Raw genomic sequence first — 26,319 nt, forward strand, 5'->3', positions numbered from 1 at the left:
AATCTTAGAGGTCCTAATTGCTGAAGTCAAACTAATGTTGAAAAGCTGCCAGAGAAGCAATTAAAAGAAATGGTCCTCAAAATACATCAAGAAGGAGAGAAGAACAGGTGGAAGACAGCGTTGGACCTTGCAGGTTTTTTAGACTATAGTTTATAACTGGTAGCATTAAATGCAATAGTAAGTAGATTTGTAATAGAAGAAAGAGGAGAATTCTTCTTTGTGCTGTGTTCTGAAGTCTCTTTTGTTTAACTCCTTGAAGGAAGTGAAGCCACAAGATGGTAGATTTCCAGTGCTCTGTGCTGCTGGATGCCTTCTTTTTGCCTGTTCAGTGCTATGAGATTGACATCCATATCCAGGAGCTAAAGGCTCCATATTCTATTTTCTTCTACTCTTTGCATTTTCATAAGGCCCCTTTTTCTCTTTTGTACACTTTTTTCCCAGTAAAGGCTGTGTGGTTTGCGTTTTATTAATTTCCTATTTAATATTTTAACTTGCTGTAAACTTGCTGACCAACGTAATACTTCATTTTATAAATTATATTTTTGTTAGATTTGTTGACAGCCAGTAAGCTTTCAGTAATATGTCCACACAAGACAAACTAGAGACAATAGTTCTTAGTCTCTTGAAATATGTGAACGGCAAAACATTCAAGGGAAGATGTACTCAGTATGTCAGAATTTATGAAATAAGATTTTTTTTCATTGTTTTTATATTTAGAAATATGTCCTTTTTGGAAATGAAGACTGAGATTTTAATATGTTTATTCTCCACCTGGGAAAATAGGGGGAAGGAGCTCTTAGCCCTTTATTTATTCTTTTGGGATACATCTGTAGTAATTACATATATAGTAGATAAGATTGAGTTTTGTGGCTGAAAGTTTAGTAGTTTGCCTGTTGCATTTTATTTTGTAAGCCTTAATTGTGTAGACAAAGTTTAACTGACAGTAAAAGAAAACATGTTTGTGCCCACCCCACTGAAGATATTACAATACAATTAATTTATTTAGTCCAACCTGTTGTGAAAGGCGCTCTGTTTAGTTTTTCTAGAAGGAAACAAGCATGTAAGAATGCTGATAAAAACCTAAATTGTTGCTCTGAGGGAACCAAATGCCTGTTGGATGCTATTGCTCTTCAGACACATTCTGATCATAATGTTTTCTCATTGGAATATGATTTTGATTAAGTAAAGAAGTGACAGTAGCAAATCTTATCTAAACTACTTGATATTAGTGACGTTCATTGCAGCATGCACCTTGGCAACATGTCAGACTGAAGGTAATCAAAGTTCAGTTTTGAAAAATGGGGTATAGAATTTACACTGGTGAATATGTCAAGATTGCCAAGGTTCACTGCTTTATTTTGACTTAAGTCAAATCTTTTGATTGTGACATGTTTGTGTCTTGAGGGTTAAGAATGACTTGAAGCCTTTGATGTGCTATTCCAGCCTCTAGTATTAGAAAACTGTAGTTTAAACTGTTTCATTTTACTGAAATGCACAATTATTGTAGTGTTTTGAGGTTGGATAGTTGAGAGAATTTATTCCTTATTCTATAGGCATAGAAATAAGCAATTTTGACAACACAATTTTGGACCATCCTATATCATTACTCTGTGGTCAGCTGTGCCATTAATCTAGGCAAAGATGATTGCTAGAATGAATTCTGACTGCAAAAGCTTGTGGGGGACTGTTGATACCCCGACACTCTGAAACCGTTTATAAAGGTGTTGCATTATGTGGGTGGCTGATGAGATTGGCCTTTGATCAACTTACTCTTCTGAGAAGTAAGAGTCAGTAGAAAAAAGTGGCACTGCAAATGTGGAGGGAATATTTTTAAAAGAGGAATATTTCACATGCACGAGGCGTGCTCCAAAGTCTGTGGTATCAAGGGCAACTGAAAAAGATACCTGGATAATTGTTTTCTTTACTGAACTCTGCAAGCTTTACAGACAAAGGGTTTGTTCAGAGATATGGGATTGACTGAAGGAGGTGGTCATTCTGCTCCTTGCACAGTGGCTCCGATGGCTGATGCAGAGACAAGAATTGTGTGTCCGAGTGACGGAGACTGGCAAGATTAGCACCTGCAGGTCTCTGGGTTGGTGGTGTAGCAGTGAATTGGTCCCAGTGGGACTAATATTCTGCAGGTAACTTTGAAAGAGAAAGCTTTGTTCAAAAGGCTCAGGGGCAGCCCAAGGACATCACTGTAGTGACTGGAGTAAATGTGGTTATGGGGATCCAGCACTGTGCAGGAGAGGGCACTCATGGTTGTCCCTTACAAAAACTCTAGTGCTGAATGGAGGAGAGAATTGAAAAAATTGTCCTAATAACAGATTCATGATGACATTTTGTCTCTGCTAGAGTGTAGGAGCTAAAACAGCCTCGTGAAAAAGTAAAAGAGAGAAAGGGAAACTACTTTTGACTACCTACATTGCTGTTGCTTGTAAAAATAACAGACAGTTTTACCATAAAATGAGGAATGTGTTCTCTGTCATTATTTACCTGAGATTAAGTATTTCTGGTGTATGGGTATCTTCCTGCTCTGGACACTTGTCAAGATTGTTTGACAGCAGAAATAGAGGAAACATTTCATTTGCAGCTGGGGGCACCCTATGATAGAAGTTGTGGTTGGAGTGACTGGGGAGTCTGCAAGAGGGCTTGACTATTCCACTGTGATGGGGAAGGAACCTAGTTTAAACCCAAATTAGATTTTCTTAATTGCTTCAATATGTTTGAAATTTGATAAGAATCGTGTGTGGGTTCCTTTTATTTTTTAGTTCCCCAACAAGAAATTCTTCTTTTAAAGAGGAAAATTATTATTTTCCTAATATTTATACTAATATTAGTACTAAATATTAGTATTATGCTCAAAATTAATGTTAACATAATATTCAGCTTTTTTTTTTCTATGTCTTCCAGTGTACCCACAGGTTGAGAAGTAGAAGGGAAAAGATTTGAGAAAGATGAAATGTTCTGTTTACTGTGTTGTGAGAACTCTGGTCTGTGTTCTGTGTGTCAGTGTAAGGCTTGCATGCTGTAACTAAACGAGCTTCTCTAGGGTTGGACATGGCTATGGAAAGTTGTATGCTATGTCATGACATTTTTTTCATTGACATTATCAGCTTTATTTACTGTATTTAAAAACTCAAAACATAGGATGTGATATTCAGTGTGGAAGGTTTTGTGGGGAAAAAATTTCCTATGGTCCTTGTGGTATTTGGACTTAGGCAGTCGCAGAGGAGTTGAGCTCGACCTCTAGTTAGAAACTTGCATGTGTGCAAGTTTGTTATTTTTCCATTACTTTTTATTTGCTGAAAAGAAAACATATTGAAAACTAAAATATCAACCCCCTAGATTCATCAAGTTTCAGGCTTTACATGGAAAGAGTTGCAGTTTGATATATACTGTGCAGTGTCTTGTCTCAGACTTGGCTGATACGATGGGTATTGTGACTGCAGAACTGGATGTGCCACAATGCAGCGTAGGTGATCAGGTGCTAGAATGTGCAAGAGTTTTCCTGTCCATGGTTAGCACTGCAATCTGTGCTTTTCTACAAAGCTTTCCTTATTCCACCTCTACATTTATAGTAGACAGTACACATTCTTTTTATTTTTATGGATTTTGTTGTATCATTATTTATCTTTCTTTCTTGTGCCTCACTTTACAGCACTCTTTCTTCAGAGGAAGCATACAGTTTCTTATTTTGCACTGTTCTTTTCTAGTGCCTTTATCAGGATATTAATAACAGGAAACTGCATCCTCATAACTGTGAGTGCTTTTTTTGGAGCAGTGATTAAATGCCTTGTCTAACAGGAATCAACTGATAACAGTGCATCTAAATGTTAATATTTTTAGTATATTATTTCTTCATAAAGAGAATAATGAGATAATGGATACAATACTGATCTTTTTCAGATGTGATGGACTCTGAGATTTGAGAATATAGTTTCCTGACATGTAAACTGAAATCAAGCACGTGACATTTTCCCACTCCTGTTTGACCTCAATCTGAGACAATTAGGATTAACTATCAGAATCAGAAAGGAAGAGACAAAAGAAAACTATTCTGAGTGGATGCAGTGACATGGTTCATTTTGAGACATCTTCTAAGTCTGCACAAAAAGAAAGGTTCAGCAGTAGATTAAGTTTCTTCTCTTGTTGATTTCCTCTTCCTGCACAGGATCCTCCATTATTCGCTGAGGCTCTAGTCCCTTCCAGATTCATTTAATCTGTGGCTGATGTACTTCAGTGGCATTCTCCTTTGATTCACTAAACTTATGTTGTGAGGGATTTTTGGGCTTTTCATTTTGGGTGATGTGTCTTTGGGGGGAAAAAAGGGGGATGAATTATATATTTTTAGTGGCAGAAGAAAGGGCTAGCAAAATTGAAAAGGTCCTTTTGGCTTATGAATAGTTTCTGGGTGCTCCTAAAAGACATACTCAGGCTCATGTCTTTAAAGAAAAAAAAAAAAAAGCCATTTTACAGGATCTTTGTGACAGCTTGGCCTTATCCAAAAAGGAAATACATGAAGTTAGATCTTGGTGAATTGATAGTGAATATGAAAGATATGTAGGTGGTGAAGAAGGAAAAGTTTTTTTTTAGATAGGGAATTCTTTGAAGTAATTGCTAGTATCTTCAAATTACCAAATTAAAACCTGGTGGGGTTTAAAGAAACTGATGAATTTGCTCTTTGAGATGTTTTTGTGCTCCTTAAGAACTGACTAGTACTTGGAACCAAACTAGTTCTTCTGTAATAGCGGACAAGATAAAGTGAAGTTTGCATTCTGTTCACAAGTTTGTGTTGTGTTATGTTTTCAGTTTTGTATTCCTCTACTTATGCAAGTAGGACAAATATATCCAAATTTTAGCACACAGTAGATCAAGTTGAAAATCTGTTGATCTGGATAAAACTTTCCTCTTTTTTGGGAGATTATATTGTCCAATTTAGACCACAGGTGCAATAAAACAACTTAGAATGGAAAAAGGTGAAGGGGCTTGTGACAGCTCTTCTGTGGGGCATAACGTCATTCTTTGCCATTTTAGCACTATGCTTTTTTCCTCTGAAGAATAATTTTTTCCGTTAAGAACTGTAAAATGAAACTGAATGGCTTTGTAAAATATAAAGAAACTCAAATGTTGCTTTTAATATAAAGAAGAATGAATATGGTGTATCATCTTTGTTCTGTTAATAGGACTTACATTTTCAGTAGTTCATGCATTTCAATCTTTGTGGAAGATAGCCTGAGAGAAGAATGAAAGAGAATTTTTGCATATGGAAGGAAGTTGTGTAGTCATATGCATGTGTTAAACAACTGTCTGTATGAGGCTGTAATTTTTTTTCTTTTGATCCACTATGCTTATTATTTTTGAAGATTGATCCTGTTCTAATGAAATGAATGGAATTTTTTCTTTGGTTTGTTCTTGAAAAATGATCAGGTTGTTAGGATTAATTTGGTATGCTTTCAGTCTCTGCACATTTTGCTGATACTTTGAATGTGGTTCTGCAAGATACCCTGCTCAGAACCAAATGGTCACTCAAAATGAGCTTTTGTTGGGAGTGTGAATACTGTAACTTGTTCTAGGGAGTTTTGAGGATTGTTTGGAGTGTAGCCTAAGAAGTTTTGGCAGCCCCTTGTCAAACACGTTGTGAAATACAGGCTCTGCCAAGTTGAGCCTCAAAATAATACTTTTTCTCCTGGTTTAAGAAGTTCTTTACCTTTTTAAGGTTAATTTTATCCCAATGCCTGTCCCTTCCTGCTGTGAATGGGTCATATGCCATGCCAGTCTCAGTTAGCAGCAGTTGTAGTATTGACATTTTGCATATCATAGCAGAAAGGGAGACACAAGTGAGATAGTTAAAACAATACTGATTGTCAGGTTATTCTCAGGCATAAAAGCAAAATCTCATTTGGTTTTTGAGTGCAGTTTCATTTTCAGCACGTTCGTTTTCAGCAGGCAGATTAGAAGACTGACCTCTCTGACACTGGGTACTTAAACAGATCCTTTGAATGTGTTGGTTTTTTTTTTTTTTTGTAAGCCTTTTCATTCAGTCCCAGAGAGATTGAAGCTTGCATGGTTATCTGTGTTTCATTGCAGTTTGTGGCTGGTCTGTGTTTTAGTCTAGAAGTTGTTTATAATATGTAAAAATGAAACTTATAAGTATCTCCAACTTTAACGGGTGAATATGTAATTTTGTGTGTCAGAAAAGTTTCTGGGTTTTCCTTTGAGTGCTGTAGATTCTTGCATTCTTACCCTCAGGATTTTTTTTCCTTATTTAATTCCTATGCATCGTGCATTCTTATGTTCTTCCCATAAATATCTGGTGTTTTTCTAGCATCTTAAGCATTCCAATATAAATAATATTTAAAAATACATTAACCCTTGCTGTATATATAGTCTTCTCTGATACAGTCTAGATTAATATTAAATTATGAACCTGGCTTTTCAGCATTACTGATTTTGACAGTGTTTAGCTAGTTTGGGGATGTTATTGAATTAAAAAAAAAAAAGAAGAGAAATCCATTGAAAACTCCTGTTGTCCTACACAGTCTTGGAAATGGGAGGAATGACAGAAAAAAATTAAATGGAATACTTAATAAAATTTAAATAAACCAGGAAACTGGTGCAACAAAATGATCAATGGGTCATTTTTAAATTATACACCTGCTTTTAAAAGGGAGGATAAACAAAACACATGTATGGTAATGGACCAGCGCTTTGTACATAAGTCTGATCTTTGGAAATGAGCCTGCTAATAGAGTCTTGGTATCTTAGTAGTGTGAATAGTGATCTTTTATTTTATTTGTTAAATTTCCTGTGTGTAGCAACAGCGGTACGCAACACAATTGAAAAAGACTAGCCAAACCCCCGTGAATATTTTCTAATTGCTTTTGAAAACACTCGTGTTATCCAGTATATTACTGCATAGTTATGATCTAACTGTCCTAAATTTGCTGCTAATGTTTCAAATATGGTGGTTCTCAGGGTGTGAGCTGCTTTTCCTTGTACATTCACATAACAAAATATTTTTGAGAAGGAAAAGGTGAGCATTCTTTAGGTTCATAAAATGATCCTAGTTTATCAAACAGGAAATTTGTTTTGGTGTTTAGTTTTCTATTTATTGTGACAGCTAAGGTAGTTACAGGGTATATTTAAGAACTAGGTCTGCATAATGTTATAATTCAGGTTTCATTTCAAGGTGTATGGTAAACTCCATACTTCTGGTTCTTTTCAGTGAAAACCATTAAAGTATAAATAAAACTAACTGTTTGTGGGTTCAGATTTCCTCCTCTGAATGTTGCATTGTGCTCTAGATTTCATTAGTTTAATGCAAATTTTCAAACTTTTTTTAGGTCAAATATACGGCCAGACTATGCGGATACAAGCTTTCATGAGTTCAAAATGCACACCTTCAGTCGTGTGACATCTTGCAAAGTCTGCCAGATGCTTCTAAGGTAAGATTGTAAAGGTTTTCATGAAGTCGTACCTAGTGTTTCCTGTTGTATTAGCAAGTTTTTGTAATCAAATTTCCAAATATTAGCAGGAGTGCTGTTAAAAGCTGAAAACATCCAGATGCTTCTCATTTGTCAGAAGATGGCTTTAGCATGGTTCTTATGTAAGAGTAAATGGCAACCATTTTGTACAATTTTCACCATGATGACTCTTCCACAGAGTCCCTTGCTGTAGACCAGCAGTTGCAAAGACAGATAGAACATTGTTTCAGAAAATCAAATGATGATGATCCTTATAAATGTTTGCTATGGAGAGATTGCTTTGTGAGACAGAAAATAACTGTGAGGCATTAACAGGCATTTCTGAACCAGATCTGTAGACAAATTGAAGACAGATATTGCAAGGCTAGGTAAGGAATGCTAGCAGATAACTGATGCATTCATAAACAAGGATTTGTGAGACCAACAAGCTAAGAAACTCCATGTATTCTGCCTCTTTCCTTTATGTGCAAATATAAAAGCACACATGCTTTTATATTTGTAGTTTCTCATTCATTTTTGAGCTTTTATGACCTACCATGGTTTTTTTTGTAAAGATGACATGTCCAGTGGTATAAAGGAATGTGTTGACGCCAAATTTCATAGTGTTAAGTTGCAGATGCAAAAGCTTTCTAAATTTTGGCCAGTTCAGGTGCTCATAACTGGTTGCCCAGACAAGTTGTGGATACTCCATCCCTGGTAGTGTTCAGGGTCAGGTTGGATGGCGCTTTGAGTATCCCAGTCTAGTGGAAGATGTCCTTGCCCAAGGCAGGAGGAGTTGGAACTAGATAATCTTTAAGGTCCCTTTGAACTCCAACCTTTCTGTGATTCTATGTTGCATATTATTGATATTTTAAAAAATATAACCACAGCATTTTAGCAAGGGCATTTGAGTATGGGTAGTGTTATTGTTAAGCACAGACATGGAATAAAATAACTTCAGGTATGTTCCTCCCTGTCATAGATTTTTTTCCTTTAACAGCCTTTTTCCTGAACAGTTAGACTGACCTGGATTTTCAAAGATTTTTTTTTTCTCAAAACAATAAGATCTAAGTGGCTATGAAGAATGGTGCAGGCATTCTAAACTTGAAGACAGGAGGGCCAATTTCTGAATTTGAAGCAGTATAGCTGAGTTATTGTGTCTGTTACTGCACTACCTGCTGTTGCTGAGAAACAGCTCTCTTGCATTCAGGACACAGCCCACATGGTGCTGTGTTATTCTCCATACACGTTGCTTGAAGATAGCTTGGGTATCCCCAAGTGCTGTCTTGTGGTATATAGACATTTACAGTTATTGGCAGCTCTGAATATTAACTGAAGTGTACCAAGGTATCTATTTTTTAAAAAATGAACAAATTTAAAGTCAAGAATGTTTGCAATATAGCCTATAAACTCCTTAATGCTTAAATATATATTCAAACTTACAACTCTCTTGAAATGGATCTTATTTGTCGTGGTGCCTAGGCAAATCCCCGTTGAGATGAAACTAAGTGTAGATCTATAGAAGGATAGATGCATAATGGTACAATTTCAAGTGTACTGTTCCAAAGTTGCTTTGGATTAAATTGAAATGGAGATTGTTATTCTACTAGTAGTCCAAAAGAACTATCTGGTTGTAACTTTTTAGTAGTGGCAAAAAGCGGATGAGCTGCTTGTTTGTCAGTTGTCACTTTTTCTCAAACCTTTAAGGACTATCATTATGCAGAACAGCAAATGACTTCTAATACCTTTGCCATGTCTCTTATGTCCTTTATGTGTGGAATTTGTCACCTCTAATGTATCACTACTTAATTTTATTTTACAGGGGAACATTTTATCAAGGCTATTTATGTTCTAAGTGTGGAGCTGGAGCACACAAAGAATGTTTAGGAAGACTAGACAACTGTGGCAGGGCTAATTTAGGTGGTAAGTCATTTTTATTGTTAGAATACCATTTTTAATTAGGACATGAAACTTGTTAGATATAATTAAGGTTTAATTTACTTCTAATTTGCGTTTATTGTAACATGCATACTTGTGAAACTTCCATTTATAAGCACAATTAGAATTGCATTTACGATTCATAGGGATTTTTATTGCTACTAAATTGAAATGTTCAGAAGCAAGAGAGAACTGTTACAGGTCAAACCCAATTTCTTTGTCAATGTTGTATACAAGAAGGAATTGCTCTCGTTTCAATTGTAGTCTGCTCATACGTAACACCTACTGTACAGGACATCATCTATCATCCTTGTGGTTCTCCCTTTATATCTATCAATTTTCATATTTTCCTTTCAGTTCCTAAAGCTGTATGCGTTGCCTCAGCTTCCTCTTTCATCTCTTTGGTTTCCATGGTTTCTGTCCACTCACAATATTCAAAAAAATGTGATTGATGGCTCTCTACTTCCCACATTTAAGGACTGTTTTTTTTCTTCTTTTAATCGATTCCTGTACTCTGTGAGTTTCTTCCCTGACCATTGTCACTTTGCACTTCCCCTGTTATTCTGCTCTTTGGGACCTTCAGGGCTCTTTTGACTTCAGTTATCATTTGGCCTCCCTCAAATGACTCAAAAAATTTGACATCTTCCCTTTCTGCTCATTATTGTACCTGTAAATTTTTCTGACATCTTCTGGATCTCCCCCTGCTAATGCTAAATGTTAACCCTCATCTTTTGCCACTCCTTCCCTTCCCTGTACCTATACATTTGGTGGCAGTGAGTTTGTTACACTATAGCTAGTTAGTCATGTAATTGTACTGCTATTTGTGACTCTTCCCTCTATGCCTTTTTTTTGATTGTGTTTGAAAGAGAATTCATTTTTGTATATGCTGGAGGAGTTTCTAGTCCTTCTCACTTCTCTAAAACATGCACATTCCTTTACACAGTTATTTCATAATAGTTTGTGAAGTTTCTCATGTCTCACCTCACATAAGCTACAGCAATCCCTTCCATTGGGTTATTTTCTTTTTGACATTAGTATCTACAATCTTTGCAAAATGCTGTTGCAGAGATAATCTTTCTCCCACTGCTTGAATTACATGATGACTTCATCCACTGTTCTTTACTAAGCTGCTGCTTCAAGATTTCAACTGTGGCTTGCTGTTCTTTTCAATATAAGCTTGTTTCTGTCTTTGTCTCTGTTTGCATCACTTCCTGACTTTTACTTGGCTTTTGGCTCGCAGTGCTGTTTACCTGCGTCATTCTTTCATGAAATCAACAGGATGGCAGGTATTGACTTTTGCTGCAGTCAGTGAACTTCTTTTTTCTCAGCTGCTTTTCTGTACTGGAGATCTTCCATGCTGTCCTGCAAGTTTGGACTCTTTAAAAATAATCTTTTGTAGATCTAAAAATCATTACAGCAATTACATTATTTGTGATTGAGATCCTTTTTGGAACATAGTTTTTTCACTGAACCTTCTACAGATATTATAAAGACAATAAATATGTAAAATTATTTAAAAATTGAATGTTTTAAAGTAATGGCATTTAAATTATAGAGTGGAAAAACAAACACATTGTTCTTCACTGGAGAACTATCTTCTGTGGTATAAACCACCCCTACTTCTACGTTTTCCCTTTGCTTTTAATATCACTTCTGTAGTATTTATTTTAATTGGATAGCTGGCACTCCGGGGGAGCAGGAGTTTGTCTTTCTATTCCTCTGTAAATATCTGTGGACACATATGGTGCAACATGTATCAGGCCTAGGTAATAAAAGGTCTGATTTCTCGCAAGTTTCCTGTATACTTAAGCAATGCTGTGCACTTCATAGAGAGAACAACATAACAACAACAAAATCACATTTCTCCTTCTTTGTAAGTGGAATAAATTATAATTTTAAAAATTTTAAGGAGCAGAATGTTATTTTGGATTTTACTTTAAATCATCTTCCTGATATTTGTAAAATGATAGTGCTCTGAAAATTGGAAGCAACTGGTTTGTTAAGATACTGTTTTGTGTTACAGGTTTTGCTTACATCCAGGTGTTCTGCTCTCGGTGCTCTCTTCAAACTTCGCTTTCTCTTCTCAGTCTATTTTTTCTTCTATTCAAAGGCTCCCAGATTCCTGTTGCTCTAGTCTAAGACAGGAGAGTTGTGATCTTCTATGTGCTCATGAGGCAGGACAGCAGCCTTTCCTTACAGCCTGCTCTGAGATCATAGCTGCTAAAATGAACTCTAAATTACAGCTGCTGCCATAATTCCCTCTTGCTTTATCAATTAATGAGGATGGAAAGGACAAAGGGCTTTGCTTACTTGCCTGAAAATGTGTCATCCCTCCACCTGATAGAGAGACTTTGGCCAGAGAGTAGGAAGGAAAATCCTCAGATTTTTCCCTACTGTTTTCTACTTTTACTCTTTATTTACCTTTTGAAAGAAAGAAGTGTTGATTGAGCAGTGCTGCCCATTCATAATGTGCACAGAGTAAGGAAAGGTTTTAGGAGTAGCTTTACCATTTTCTGCTTCCCTATGTGGCCAAGAAAGGAAAGGGACAGTTCAGACTCTCTGAAATATTGGTTACTGCAACTTGAGTAGGAATTGTTTTCCAGCTGTGCTGAGAAATGAGGTCTCCCATAAGTTACTTGCTGTGCCTGCTAAGTTATGAAATATTACTAAAGGAATGCAGACATAAAGACATCATGTAAAATTCAGTATTTTCACTGCATTTTGTGCAAAAAGTAGGCTCTACATGCACAAAATTTTAACATGGTTTTAATTTTGAATATTTTTTTAAAATATTTAGAGAAATTAATTTATTATAAATGTATTTTTTTTAACGGTGTCATTTGCTACTTCTCTGAGAAATCAGCCTGAGAGTGCTATTAGATAAGAAATTGTGGAGCATAGCTGGAAGGCTTGTAGCAAAATACCAGGAACACTTATTGTATTGCTGTATTTGGATTTTTTTTCTTTTTGTTTATTTGTTTCTAAGGGACTATTTCAGCCTCTTTCACAGGGTTTAATGGACATGAAACACAATTATCCTTTTGGGAAACTGGAGATTATTATTCCGCAGTCACGTGGTATTAGTTATGGCCACAGACTTGGAATATATGTGTGTGTGTGTGTAGATATATGTGTTTTCTTTTTAATCTGGTGTTCTGTCATTCTGCCAGTGCCATTCCAGATGCTTCACAGCAAAGTGCAAATCCTCTGTGTGGTAGACAATGCCTGGGAATGATGTTCCTTGCTTGATCCTGTTACATTTTCTTTCTATCTTTTTTGATGTTTGAAGAGTTTTTAGGTCTTGTTAATGCTTTGGCATAGATCTTTCCTGTTTGGAAGTATCTAACTCAACAAATGTTAGAACAGTGAGTTCTCTATGCAACACTTCTCACCTAGGGTTTTTGTGAGAAGAGTCAATAAAAGTCTTGACTGACTGCTTCTCTATGATAAATTATTTTATAACTTCTCGTGACCTCTTAATAGTATACTCTCTGAACTCAGTAGCTTCTTTTTTTGTTATCTTTTCATAAGTGGAATTTTTTCTATGCTTCAAATAATTTTCATTCCCATTCTGTAGACCTCTTGTATTTCTAGAGGTCTATTTGAAAAGAGGTGATCAGAGTTCAAAACACTGCAATGGGAATATATCATTAGGTTTCTCAAAGGCATTTGAGTTTTCCTCAGCATTTTCTGGTTTTGTACAGTTTGAGATTGTTTTCTTTATAGACCATAGCAGATGTTTTTTGCTAGCCTTTCTGAAATGATACTTAGAACCTCCCTGAGTGGATTAAATCTTTTTATATTTCATTCTGAGTTGCAGTTTGTGAAAATTCAAAAGAGAGACATCCAAAGACAGATGAAACCTTTTGAATGACAAAATTATTAAGTGTCAGATTTAGATGATACACTTATGAGAGAAACATTGACAAAATCTGAAGATAAATTGCTGTGTTCTCATGCTATGCCTTATACACAAATGTATGCCAGTTCTTCAGATGTTTTGCTTCAAAGAAGGCCAGTTCAGCAGACTGTAGAAATTGTAGTGATAAAAGATGCAGAGTTAATTAGTTGAATTAATAAATAGAACAAAATGTCTGCATTTAGCCCTTGGATTTTCTTGGTTGCTGTTCCTGCCCTTGTTGCTGTAAATCGGCAGTGCTGGTTGAAGTCTTCTATGTTTGTTTCTGTCGTTATTGATTTAACTTCCCCCCCCCCTTAAATTTTGTCCTGTGCATGCTCAAGTAGTCCTCTACATTTGCATGTATTTTACTGTTTTCCCTATCACTTAGTCTTTCTGTGAGTTGAAATCCTCCATGCCCCCTCTTTTTTTTTCCCCTAATGTTCTGATGGACTCCTTCGAGTCTGATTGCACAGTCTTAAACACAAGACTTTATGAAATCCTTAAACACAAGGATTTTAAAATGGATGCACATATTTCTCTGACAGGCCATTTACAAGGACATATGTGTTGTTATTTTCTCTGGCGACTGATGAGGAGGTCTCCTTTCCCATGCTGCCTCTTCTGGCTTCTCAGCTGCATTCCTCTCTCTTCTTTCATGGCACAAGACAATTTGACTCATCTGGTGATGCTTTTCCACTAGTTGGAAGGGTTAACATTTGGGAATGGTTGAGTGACACACCTTTAGTAGACAAAAGGAGAAGCTGTATCCCTTATTCCCACTTCTATTGTATAGGTTGTTCTGTGCCCCTTGCAGTTCCTTCAGAGGCTTCAGGACTGATAAAACAGAATCACTCTGCACAGAACGTACTGCAGAACTGTAGTCTGTTTCCTAGTCTAAACCAGCAGAATTAACAATTCATTTCTATTTCCAGACTGGAATTTTTCCAAGTCCATCCAATTATATTGAATTAAGTATTCTCAGGCAAATGTTTGCTGGTTCTACACACTATTGAATATTTCAATTAGAGAAACCTCCTATAACGGTTCTAGAATCTGAAAATATTTTGAATATTTTAAATATAGTGCCACACCCACAACATTTTCTTCTTTATATTGCTTTTCCCAGGGAGTGTTAGAGACATGTCTCATCAGGTCATAAATGGATTCAAAAAACATGAACGGGTCACTTTTGTAGTAAATTTTAGTTAACTTATGCATGATTTCTATCTTGTTCAGATAATTCCATTTGAAAAAGTACTGTATTTCCTTAAGTGGAAAAGAAGTTTCTTCCACTGTATGATGAACTTGAAAGAAAATGTTGCCATATGAATGGGTTAAGTTTAGAGTTGCTTTCATGTGGTAATGTATATGCCCAATAATGTAGTCCATGCTGTTTATGTAATAATTGCTTGCTACAGCACATTAGAGATTATTCATGAAAACCGTGGGGTCTTGACAGCTAAAAAGAAACCAGCAACTTTCACTGTTTACATTTTTGCTGACTTGATCAATAGTTGCAAAGTTGCTGGCTTTCCTCCAAACCTTCCATGTCAAGTGAATTGACAAGTAAGTGCTCAAATCACAGAAAGTTCATTGGAGTTATGCCACTTTTTTAGAAACTGCAGCAAAGGTTGAACTGTACTGTTTAACTATTGATTCTTGCTCAACCTGAACAAAAGCTGCTTAGGGGGCTTGATATTTTTCAGGGTCCTACACGATGATACATCTAGGTCACATTTCTAATTTTGTTCTGATTATGCAATGACTGGCTAAATTACTGTAAAGGAATAGGTAGTCCCACAGCTCCTTCCAAGTGACTTACTTTGCAGTTCCCGAGTTTTAAATATTTTGAGCTTTCTTTTAAAATAGAAAGGTGAGTAGTTTATTACGTATCCTTTTTGTTTACTCTCCATGTAGTTAGAATGTAAATCCAGCTGCACTGTTGCATCCCTGAGGAGCAGTTTATTCCCATTTTCTGATCTCCCTCCCTCACTTACTGAGGCCAGCTGCTGCTCTTCTTGCTTCTGTAGTAAAATATAATTATCAAAATGTGACCCAGTGGTAACATGGCCTCAGTGAATAAACAAAAAACCCCCCAAAACTGTGCTATGACATTGAAGTAGCTGGCTGTCAGAACTGAGGACCCACTCGATAATTTCATTGGCAAATTAGTAATGAGCAGGAACTTGAATTAAAGTTGTCATGTGTAAAATATCTGCTGATGGGTATCCGCAGACATTACATTCTTTTTTTCTAAGAATAGAAATGAGGGTTTTCTTGCTTTTGTACTTGTGCAGTGTTTGAGAAAAAAAGTGTTTTGTGAGGAAACAATTCACAGAATTCAATACGAATTCTGAAATATGAGAGTATTTGAACTGTGTTGAAATAACAAGACAAGAATGTCTTTTGAATAGGCTTTTATGTGGAAATACAAATACTGGATATTTTTTCAATTACTGAAGTGTTGATAGTGAAGCCACAAATGGTGTTTTGGTCCATCAGTGTTGGTCTTCTTTTTAATCCAAGTCTCCCACCTCCCTTTTAATGAAATTTATTTTGCATGACTTATCAGGAATATTTATTACCTTCCTGTGTAGTTATTTCTTGAATCCAGTTATTCAGTTATTTAACAGTTATCACAGAGTTTCTTAATTATTTACTATGAAAACTGCTGGGATGTTCTGATGGGATGCTCTGATCAGATGGAACTCATTGATCTAGCTGGGTTTGGGATATTTCCTAGAGATACAAATAATATTCAACAGCAACCTTTAAAAATCAGATTCATTCATTCCCACTGGAGGATAAATGACATTTCCATTTTAACATTTTGATAATAGATCTGCTAAAATAAACATAGGCCTTTTATTTTAAAGGAAAAAAACAAAAAGAAAAAAACCTCCCTGAGTCTGGATTTGAAGTTTTGGCCTCCTTTGCAAGTCCTTACCTCTTTGACTTCTCTTCATTTGAAATCATTCATAATACTGACATCAAACATTCAGAAAAGGTGGTTTTATTCGTATTTTGGCAAAAATTTTTTAAAAGGCATATCAAATTGTGAAATACCAAAATTGTATTGAATTTCAGCAGTACTTTGGCAACTAATTCCCTCAGGCTCCTTAGAAAATCTGAATATACTATCTGCATCTCCTCCTTTGGGCAGGCTTATTTTCCTTCTCTTTGCTCACTATAAAAATGCAAATTAATACTTTTGGAAAGGTTATAATCATAAAAGCGTTTTCTGTGGATGACCAGATGAGGTGTCTTTGGTGTAGTGTGAGAGGGGAAGCAGTGACTGAAGGTGTACGTGAGAAGAGCTCTGCCAGTGGTAAAGGCTGTGCTTGCCTGGCCCGGCCCAGCGTCCGCAGCTGGGGTGTTTGGTCTGGGCATGCCTTATCTTTGCATTAAGTGCTAGAAAGGCAGAGATTTTGTTTTCCCACACTTTACTGTTTAATGTAACCTTTTTTTAGCAGAACAAAATGTACTTGCAGTTAAACTTTTATTATTTCTTTTACTGTGAACGCACCTTCCTGTTTAGAAGACATTACAGTAAAAGTTTTCAAATGTGATGAAGTTACATGAAGACCAGGCACGTGCAGTTTGGGCTTTGCCTCAGCAGCGCGTGTAGTGCTAGAGAGTGCACACAGGTAAATACAGCTGTGTGTGCTTTGCTAACGCACCAAACCAAAATCTAGAGTACACCCAAATACCTGTTATCAGATCACACACTCAAAGACATGTAAGAAAGATATCCCCTTTTGTGTCTTTTGTATGTGTGGTGGCGTGTGTATGCTGAATTGTTAGTCTTTACGCAGTCTTTCTGATCTCCTACAGGGTTTTATTTGTTTCATAATTTTTAAAATAGTACCATAAAACTTATAGTAAAAAAGGCAAATAAACCACCAATGGCTTCAGTCTATGATATGCTAATGCAATGCTGAATTGAACTTGAAGACATGAAATACAGAACACTTCGAAGCTAAAGGCGTATATATATGTATCTCGATATATGTTGACATACTCTTGAAAAGACAGAGACAAGAAAAGGTGTAAACTCGACTTGCAGCGAAGAACTGTAGCTTTGAATTCCCAACGAGTCAGTGTTTACCAAGTGTTTTTGAAACGTTCTGAAAGTTTCCAAGGTGTATTGTCTGATCCTGCCGTGCCGCTGCCGGAGCGTGCCCCGCAGCCAGAGCCTGCCCAGGGCCGGGCGGGGTTTGCACAACGACCTGGCGCGGCCCCGGGCACTGGGCGGCTGCAGGTATCAGGTAGCAAAGGGAAGGCAGCAGTGTTTTGTTTAATGCCACGCAGCACAGACTGAGATTGCTATAGCAAAGGTGTACAGTTTGCAGTCGCCAATAATGCCAATTTTTACTTATGTTTCAGAACACGGAAACGTGAAACATGAGGTAAGGATATTTTTCCTTTGCATGTGATGTTTGTTTTGTTTGTGATATAAGAGTTCCTTATTATTTTGTGCACGTGCTGTTGGAAAATATATGCTTTTCTTCTGGGTTTAGCAACAGATTTATTTAGAGTGCTGTAGAAGTTGTCTAAGCAACAAGGTATTCGTGATTAAATATGAATGTCTTCTGTTCAAAATGTGAGTTAAACTTGCAGAGATATGACTTAGTGCTGAAAGCACTGAAAGGGGTGGAGTTTTTTTTTTTAAGCTACAGGTAAGAAAGCATACATTGCTTCACAACTGACGGTTAGATCCTTACTGTTCCTAGACAAAATCTGGCAGTAAAGTTAAAAGTATTCTTTTTTTTTCTCTGACACACCAGGCAGAGAGGGTGATGAAAGATCAGCAGGGAAGTGTTCACCTTTTTATGAGAAAAGATTGTAGATGCTGAGGCATCCAGTGATTATAGAGTTTATGTAATCTGGAGAGAATGTTAAAATGGGACCTGGACAGAGGAGCTACTGTGATGCACATAGGTACCTTGCCATCAGCCCAACAAGGCTGCAAGCCCACCCTAGGTAATTTTCTGGCCAACTCCTGGTGCCTCTCCACTAACATGTGGGAGAGCACAGCAGCTGAGTTTTGACTGCCAATTCTGACAAAGAGATGCAGCACTTCAAACCTAGAGCATAATAGTTTCTAGCATCTATTTTAGATCAGAAGCTTATAGTAATTTAACTGCTTAAATGACTTACTGGGTAATGTAAGGATGTTATTGCTGACATGGCTGGTATGGGGGTAGTCGTGCAGGGCTGAGCACAGCAGTGCTCTCTGATGTTTGAGCTGTTGGGGTGTCACTGTGACCCCAGGTGGTGGTGGTGGTGGTGGTGGGGGACAGGTCAGGGCAGCTCTGCACGCTGTGGTGAACTGCTGGGCTCTGGAGGTGGGCTCTGGGCCTCAGGTGGGCTCTGGCTTCTGGAGGCCTGCAGGGGAATGGCGAGTTCCGGGGAGCTCTGGCTGGGGACTGGGGTATGCTGGCATGACCCTGGCTCTGCCCAGGCACTGCTGCCTGCCTGCTCTCACTGCAACCTCAGCTGTGCCCCAGCCAAGAGCTGCCCAGCCTTCTAAGTCTCTGCCTGGAAAGGTCCGCTAAGTAAGGGCGCTCTAAAATAAGGGAGTCACAGCATGGTCCATTTGCCTGATGCTTTCCCAGTCCTGCAGCCAGCAGGCATGACTGGGGAGCTGTGAACAGGTCAAGTACTGGGCCTCATGGGCAAGGCTGCCAGGCTCTGTAAAGCTACTATGGTGAACGTATTGTGGTGAACACTATGTTCACCATCTAGCTGGATGAAAAAACATGTATACTGTTTTTTCTTGTGAGAGATGAAAACCCCTTTCTTTTTGGAGCTATTGATTTGCTGTTGCCTCTTGAATTGATCTAAAACATCAGGGTTACTTTCATTTTTACCAAGACTATTAAGTGCCTGCTTTAATTATCTCTGTGCTGAAGGAAACTTGAGCATGGATGAAGAACTGTCATTTTAGAAAACATGGATTTATATTTTGTACCAGTAATGTAAAGAATCTGCTGGTACTGCAATATGTTTAAGGGTATTGAGCATGTTTTCGTACGACTCAAGAACAATTTCCTTAAAACTTTTCCTTCTGATCCTGTCATGTATATGACTTAGGTTGTCACAGAGTCACTGTATTGCTTGCATTTCAGTTAAGCATTTCTTCATCTCCCTTTGGACTTCCTTTACCCAGTCCTGCCCCTTTCCCTCCCTTCTGTGGTTACTCACCACTCTGCATCAATCTGTATCAGCAATACAGCTTCCACCTATTAAAAACATGGTAGGATATAATTGAGCTTTTTGTTTTGAGTACTATTACCTTCATTGTGGCAGAAGTTTTAAATTTTTCTTCTTTCCACTACAGATGAAACAAAACTTGCATCCTTTCTTTAATTAGAGATGTGGGGTGCAGAGAGAATATGTCCAAGGACTCGAGAGTTTGAAAGCTGTTTTCAAACCAAGCTTTTCATTTTGCTTGCTTGCTACAGGGCTTGGTAATTTGGTTATGCCTCAGGTTACTGCTTTCTGGCTTGCCTTGGTGTGTGTCCTGCATCAGCTTATATCAACTGCGAGTAAATCAGAGCAACCTAATTGTTCCTTTTGTTATGCAACGTGCTTTTCTCTGCTTGGTTTGATTAAAAAATAAATAAATGCATGAGCCATCATGCAAGTTACCAGTTAAAACAAGCCTGCAAAAGCAGATCAGTAGTTCAAGATGTGTTATTTCACATTGAAATTTCCAGGGATCCAGATTAAGTGTCTTAGAATATAAAATGTAGAAAAAAAAATTAAAATAATCTGAATCTCGTCAGAGTTTCTGATTTCATACAACTCTGGTTCTTCCAATTGAAAAGAGAGAGAGAAGTTACTAAATGTATTTAAGTACTTGCCCAGAAAATAAGAAAATTAGGTATTCCATAGGGAATTCTAGATAGCTTCAGTATAAAGTAGAAATAGTCAAAGTTTCTACCTTATTAAACAACACAAGAGGCTTTGACTTTTGTGTTGGTGGACGTGATCTGGGGCAGATACTGCCAGACTGCATGGTTTTCCCTTATCCTATTCGTAAATTATTAAAAAATACATTTGTACATGTTATCAAAAATGTTGATGTATGAACAAACCTCCTATGAACTGAGAATCTTTTGAACCTAGTGTCAGAAAAAATGGGATATATGAAAAAACTGTGTACATTACTAAGAATATTTTTCAAAGTGTGATCTTTCTACAAGATAAAGATAATTGTGTTCGTGGTTGGAGGAAATAACTTCAGAAAACCAGCTTTGCCTAGTAGATTGTGGGAATGAAAGGAGTGTGATGTGCCTACATGAAAACATGTTTATTCATATCCTTGATTTGTATTTTTCCTTTGCAGAAAAGAACAAATGGAATTAGAAGAAGCTCTAGACACGTGGACCCAGGTTTGTGTCATGACTTTTTAGTATTTAAACATTAAATAAAAAGTGAGAAACCTGTAACTCACTTGTTCAAGTTGCATTATGAATGCTGTTGTAATGCACAGTGTTGAGAACTTTATTGCTGAAGTCATGAAGGTCTAAAGTGAGTGCTCTGTTTGTGATTTCAATAATAAGGTCAGCTGGTTGAACTCTAATTTTTTTTCCTTGTTTGTTTTTTTTTTTTTTTTTCTTTAAGCAGAGCTTTGGTTCTATTTGAGCAACAAAATGCCTCTGGGCTCTCAGTTAACGTGACCTACCCTAATGTGCTCTGCAGCTTTAAAAGAAATAACTAAGTGATGAAAAGCAGACTGTTGCTTTTGCAGCTTAGGTTCTGTTTCTCCAATTTGCGGGTATTCTCAGCTCTTAATTGTGATGGTGTGCAGTGCTTAACTGTATGAGTTGTTCTTCTGAAATGCATAAACCAATTGCAGTTTTATGTTGAATTTCAAGGTGATTTTGTTCTTCCTGTTAGTTTATAGTAGATACTTTTGTGGAATCGTGGCAGCAGCAGCCTGTAAGAAAATTAAATGCTTGCTTATAGACTATATACTCAAGTGGGTGAACATTTCCTCTGGAGACCCATTATGTGTCTGTATAAAATACTCAATGGTTTTCAGCGTAACTGTGTGATATTTTTAGTGTCATTTTTTACAGTAATTACATTTCTGTCCTTTATGTTTCTTGTATAACTTAATTACTAGAGATTTGTTATGCAGATTATTTGGAATAAAACTAAGCTGTGGATTATTAAATATTTCTAGATGTGGACACCTGAGAATAGTTGGAGTTAAACATTACATAGGATGGCAACTCTGTACACCACATTACAGCCTGGCAGAGCTAAGTACTTTTCAAAAAGTAGGAATGCTGGTTGTGCCACTAGCATTGCAGCTGCCTTGGCTCTGAAAATCTCAGTGTTGTAACTATGAAGCAGGCCACACCTTTCTTACTCACGTACCTTTGACATGTTTGCGAACACGTATCGTCACTTTGTTCCCTCTAGCAAAATAAACCTGCTTCATGATTCTATAAATTGTTCTGTGTGTTGTGACACACATAAAAGAAAAAAATGAACACCTTGTAACTCTGAAAATTAATACAGTCAGAGGGGAAAATATCAAGCACAGGAATTAAATCACACAGAAGAGGATGAGAATACTTCTTTCAAGTGTTTGCTAACAAGACTGAGTTCTTCCCATTCAGTGCTGTATGTTGCAGTGAAGTGTAATATGTGCTTGCAGAATAGTCCATATGGGCCCAGATCTATAAACACAGCTGTCTCATGTAGAATTCAACTCTGAGAAGCTTTTGGGGATACTGGAGGGTTTACTGACTGTTGAAGTCTGAGAGAAGTATTTGCATGACCTTTATATGCAAGGATACTTTAAAATCAGTTTTTATTGAAAACTAAGTACCATTGAAATTACCGAAAAATTGAATTAATAGGTGTTTAAAAGCTGTATGTAACCAGTGCCTAAAATATGCTTCTGCTTCTCCTCCCCCCTCCTCCCCCAGTCTACTTACATAGAACAGTTCTGTGAATTGTCGGGGTAGTATTACTGAATAAAGTTCTTGGTGCCCATAATATTTTTGAAAGCCAATAGAATTGCAGAACATCTGCAAGATGTTCAGGTCCCTTTATTAGAGACATTGTTGAACAGGACTTCTTACAGAATTGTTTATGACATTACAAATGTTTAAAATTAATAGTAATGAGAAATGCATTATACTGTCAGTTTTCAAATGAAGTGAGCTTTTTCATTTACATTTTGCCAGTATAGGCATTCTGTGTCCTGCTGTAACTTGGTGGAGATAGCTTTTAAAGACATGAATGTCTTTGCTAACCACTTGGCATCTATTTTGCATAATCTAAGTACTGCTACTCATCAGATTGCACATTACCCTGAGAGACAGAAGATGCTATCCAGAGGGCAGCACTTGTAAGAGATCAGTTATTTCAGGCATATGTTATTCCTAAGAGCTTTTCAAGAACACTGGCACATAAATTTGCTTTGTTTTTAGGAGGTTTAGTATGCTGCTGCTACCAGTGTTGCATGTTATGGTGCTGAAGCATGGGTACTAATTTAGGAAGCAGATGTTTGCTGTGAATCAATGACCAGCACCTGCAGTGTCTAAATATTGAGAGGAGTTTGATATCACCAGTAAAGACAATTATTTTGGGTTGCAACTTGTCAACATCATATTCTGTCATATCTGTCTTTGGCTGTTCTAGTGAAGAATAATGAATGCAGGAGGCATAGTGTAGTCAAGTTGATGTGTTGTGCTTCTCTTTTATGCCTATAAGAGTCAAATTCAACTTTTGCTGACACAACTTAGCCCAGAATCAAAAGTCATTTGAGAAGTGGTACAAGTTGGAAGATGGTCTAAACAAAACGTGACGATACTGGATTAAAATATCTCTTGTCTTCTGCTGGTAAGGCTCATTGAGGAAGAAACCTATCTAGCTGAAGTACTCTTAAAAGCAATAAGTTTACTTATGGATTTTTCATTTGTTTTTCTTTGAAGTTGGGTTAAAAGTTTTGACAGTGACAGTTTCTTCCTTGAGATTTTCCTTGTGCTGAATAAGAAAGAAAGGTAGAAGGAAAAATGATTAATGGATGATGAGGCAGAGAAATTCCTGGGAAATGAAAACAGTCATGAGAAAAACATGTGCAGATACTGTTCAAAAAGAGATGCGTGTAGAAACTGTACAAGTGGAGAACAAATTGGAAATCATAAGAAAATATGACCTTGTCTTTATGCTGTGATAAAGGCTATCCCGTCAGCCTGTGGTCCAGTTGCAGAGAGCCTCCTGAATTGCTTCATCCATTAAGTTTTAGTGGGACAGATTTTAAATAACCTTTCTTTGGATTAAGAAATAAAGATAATAAATGCCATTGACAGAATGAACCGGTTAATACATCTGTAGCTGTAGAGCAAGGAAAAATTTGGTGTACAGCTTGCATTTGACTATAGAACAACATGATTCTGCTTAAATGCATTTGAGAAGTGATCAGACTAGTGTCAGTTTTTGTGTAGAATGGGCATGTGAAGTGATAGTTATGTGACATTTTATTCTTGTGTAGGGAATGTCATGAAGACTTTTCTGCATGTGTTTAATTTTAAGCATTGTGATTACTAAGCATGTGATTTGCACTATTGACTTAAATTACAAATGAGCCATTCCTGTGTTATATTCATAAACATAAATTCTTATTATGTGAATTCTTGAGAAGAATGATGCAGTTTGACCACTGTTTTTAATAGAAATAATTTTGTATGTATTTTAATAGGAGTAAAAATTACTGTCTGTCTCAGCTGTCGAAATAGTACAGTGTATGTTTGCTGTCTTTTTTTTTTTCTTTTTTTTTCGGTGTAAAGAGTCTAAATATGATAGATTCACAACCTGGTGTTTTTAAAACTGGTTTTACCCTAAGCACTTCTGCTAATATAAACATTGGAACTTTAATCTCTAGAAGTGTGAAAAAGTGTGAAAGTACATTTCGTATCAGAAGGATAAACTTGGTAAAAATAGAACACTAGAAGCCTTATAGTCAAGATTCATTGCAGATTAAACTCAAATCTGATCTGTGAAAGACCGTTGCCGAGCATGTTCTGACTTCTTAAATAGCTGATTTCTTTATAAGCATGGATTAAAGATTAGAAAAGCTTAGTTCTGAACTGAGGGACAGAACCAACATGTTTTTTTCTCTTCACAGAAAGTAAAATATTGTCTGCCTTTTTTGGGATGGAGGTACACATAGTACTAGCAAGTAATGTATGCGATGCAATTGCTTGGGCAGATGTATTTTTCAGCCCAGGAATTCAAAGTCCAAATACTAATTTTAAGAAGTAGTATTTGTATTTCTGGTTGGTGTCTGGTCCATACTTGCTTTGTGAAGCAACCCTCTAATGCTGGTTTTACACAGATCATAAAAAAAAGGATCTGAAGAGAATAACTGGGTTTATGGCCTGAAGTATATACATTAAACAGACAACAAACAAAAATCTCTGCATGGAGAAGTACAATATTGGAGATATGTTTATTTCATTAGATATAGTGGATATAAGCTACCATGTGCTTCATATTTTGTTGAAATTGGATTTTTGAGACTTTTAACTAGGTTGTGTCATTGTTATATGCATGTGATTACTAAGCAGTGAAAAAATAGTCAAGTGTTTGTGTAGTGTGGTAATGTTTGCATCTTGTTTTCACAGTAAAAAATAGAGGATAGTGTCATATTGGCAGTTTAAATTTCCTTTTCAGGTAAGAATGAAGTATATTAGACTGTGAGATATTTCAACAAATTCTGACAGAGTGTGCTCTGTGATATGCAAGTCTAACTCTTATTTCCATTTTCAGTGCCACTCCAACCGTATACTCAGCCAAAAGCAAAATCTGGCTCAAACTCAAATGCTGGGATATCCCAACCTGCAGATAATTCTTTGCCAAGCATGCAGTTGTTATAGATAAAACTACTCTCTTTAGCTGAGGATTTGAAGCATGTCTCTCATTTTCTTGTTTTATTGAGCTATCCAGGCAAGTCTTTAATAGTCCTGATAGACTGTTGTCTTTCAGCCCAGTATAGGGAATACTCAATTTCATGGGTGGGAAAAGATAACCTTCTGCAACATGAAGCCCAGTGCTGAAAACAGGTATTCAGGAATTTATTTCTCCATTTCAACAATGGCTTTATGTCCCTTTGTTTTAGTTTTTGCAATTTCTTATTACAGATAAAAATGCAGCCCATGGCTTAAAAAATGAGACAGAGAGAAATTACTATTTTAGAGACTTGAAGGAACTCAGAACATATATTTCTCTTGAAACTAAAGTGTTTCTAATAATTAACAACCATAACAAAGTGTATATGGTTTTGCATATTTTCCCTACAAATAATTTTGTAATGTTTGTGGAGCATTAGATTTGCTAAGTAGCTGAAGACTTCTCTACACAGTAATATTTTAAGCTACAGATCTGAAAATGAGCTTTGATTGTACGTATGTGACACATGTTTAACTTTTGTGTGGGTTTTATTCCACTTTGGATATTTCTTTCCTTCTCTCTACACCATCTTAATACTTTGTTTGAGGTACCTATAAAGAACACAGTGCATGTGTCCAGGAATCTTTGTGGCCCAGGTGAATTGCAGGTAAGAACTAGTTTAACAGGGCAGCTGGGAGCACATGTGCTGCAAAAGGAACACTCCTTAGCAGGACAGAGGCGATGCTCTTACTGACATGCTGTGTGATTCTGAAGATTCTGGAGTCCTTCTAAGGACTTGTTTGCTCTAACCTGACCATCTCTTAGTATTGATAGATATGTTTTAACATGTTTTACTTCATGTGGCTGGGGTGGTGTTGATGTTTGAGACCAGAGTCAGTGGATGTCCTTGTGGTCACAGCATCCTTATGAGCAGTTAATGGGACGGCTTCCCCCAGGTGGACCTCAGCAACAGGGAATTCAGAGAGATGCTGAACTGTGTGACCTAATTTGTGAGATCAAATTAATTTATCTCACGTGCTTATTAAAAATATATATTACATTCAAGATCTTTGCCCCCCCTTTTTTTTTTTTGTA

The 26,319-nt window shown here is 36.9% G+C and overlaps 1 protein-coding gene across 1 annotated transcript in view; it reads left to right on the plus strand.

Annotated features, from left to right (window-relative positions):
- Positions 1-26,319, plus strand: part of VAV3 (vav guanine nucleotide exchange factor 3) — a 157,990-nt gene that overhangs the window by 85,401 nt on the left and 46,270 nt on the right. The window contains exons 16-19 of the mRNA XM_029963247.1: positions 7,347-7,448; positions 9,289-9,389; positions 17,692-17,714; positions 20,660-20,705. Of these exons, the coding sequence (XP_029819107.1) occupies positions 7,347-7,448; positions 9,289-9,389; positions 17,692-17,714; positions 20,660-20,705 (272 nt within the window). The remainder of the gene's footprint in view (positions 1-7,346; positions 7,449-9,288; positions 9,390-17,691; positions 17,715-20,659; positions 20,706-26,319) is intronic.

Source organism: Manacus vitellinus, unplaced genomic scaffold (genome assembly GCF_001715985.3).
Source record: "Manacus vitellinus isolate BGI_N305 unplaced genomic scaffold, ASM171598v3 scaffold_56_pilon, whole genome shotgun sequence".
Classification (NCBI taxonomy): Eukaryota; Metazoa; Chordata; class Aves; order Passeriformes; family Pipridae; genus Manacus; species Manacus vitellinus.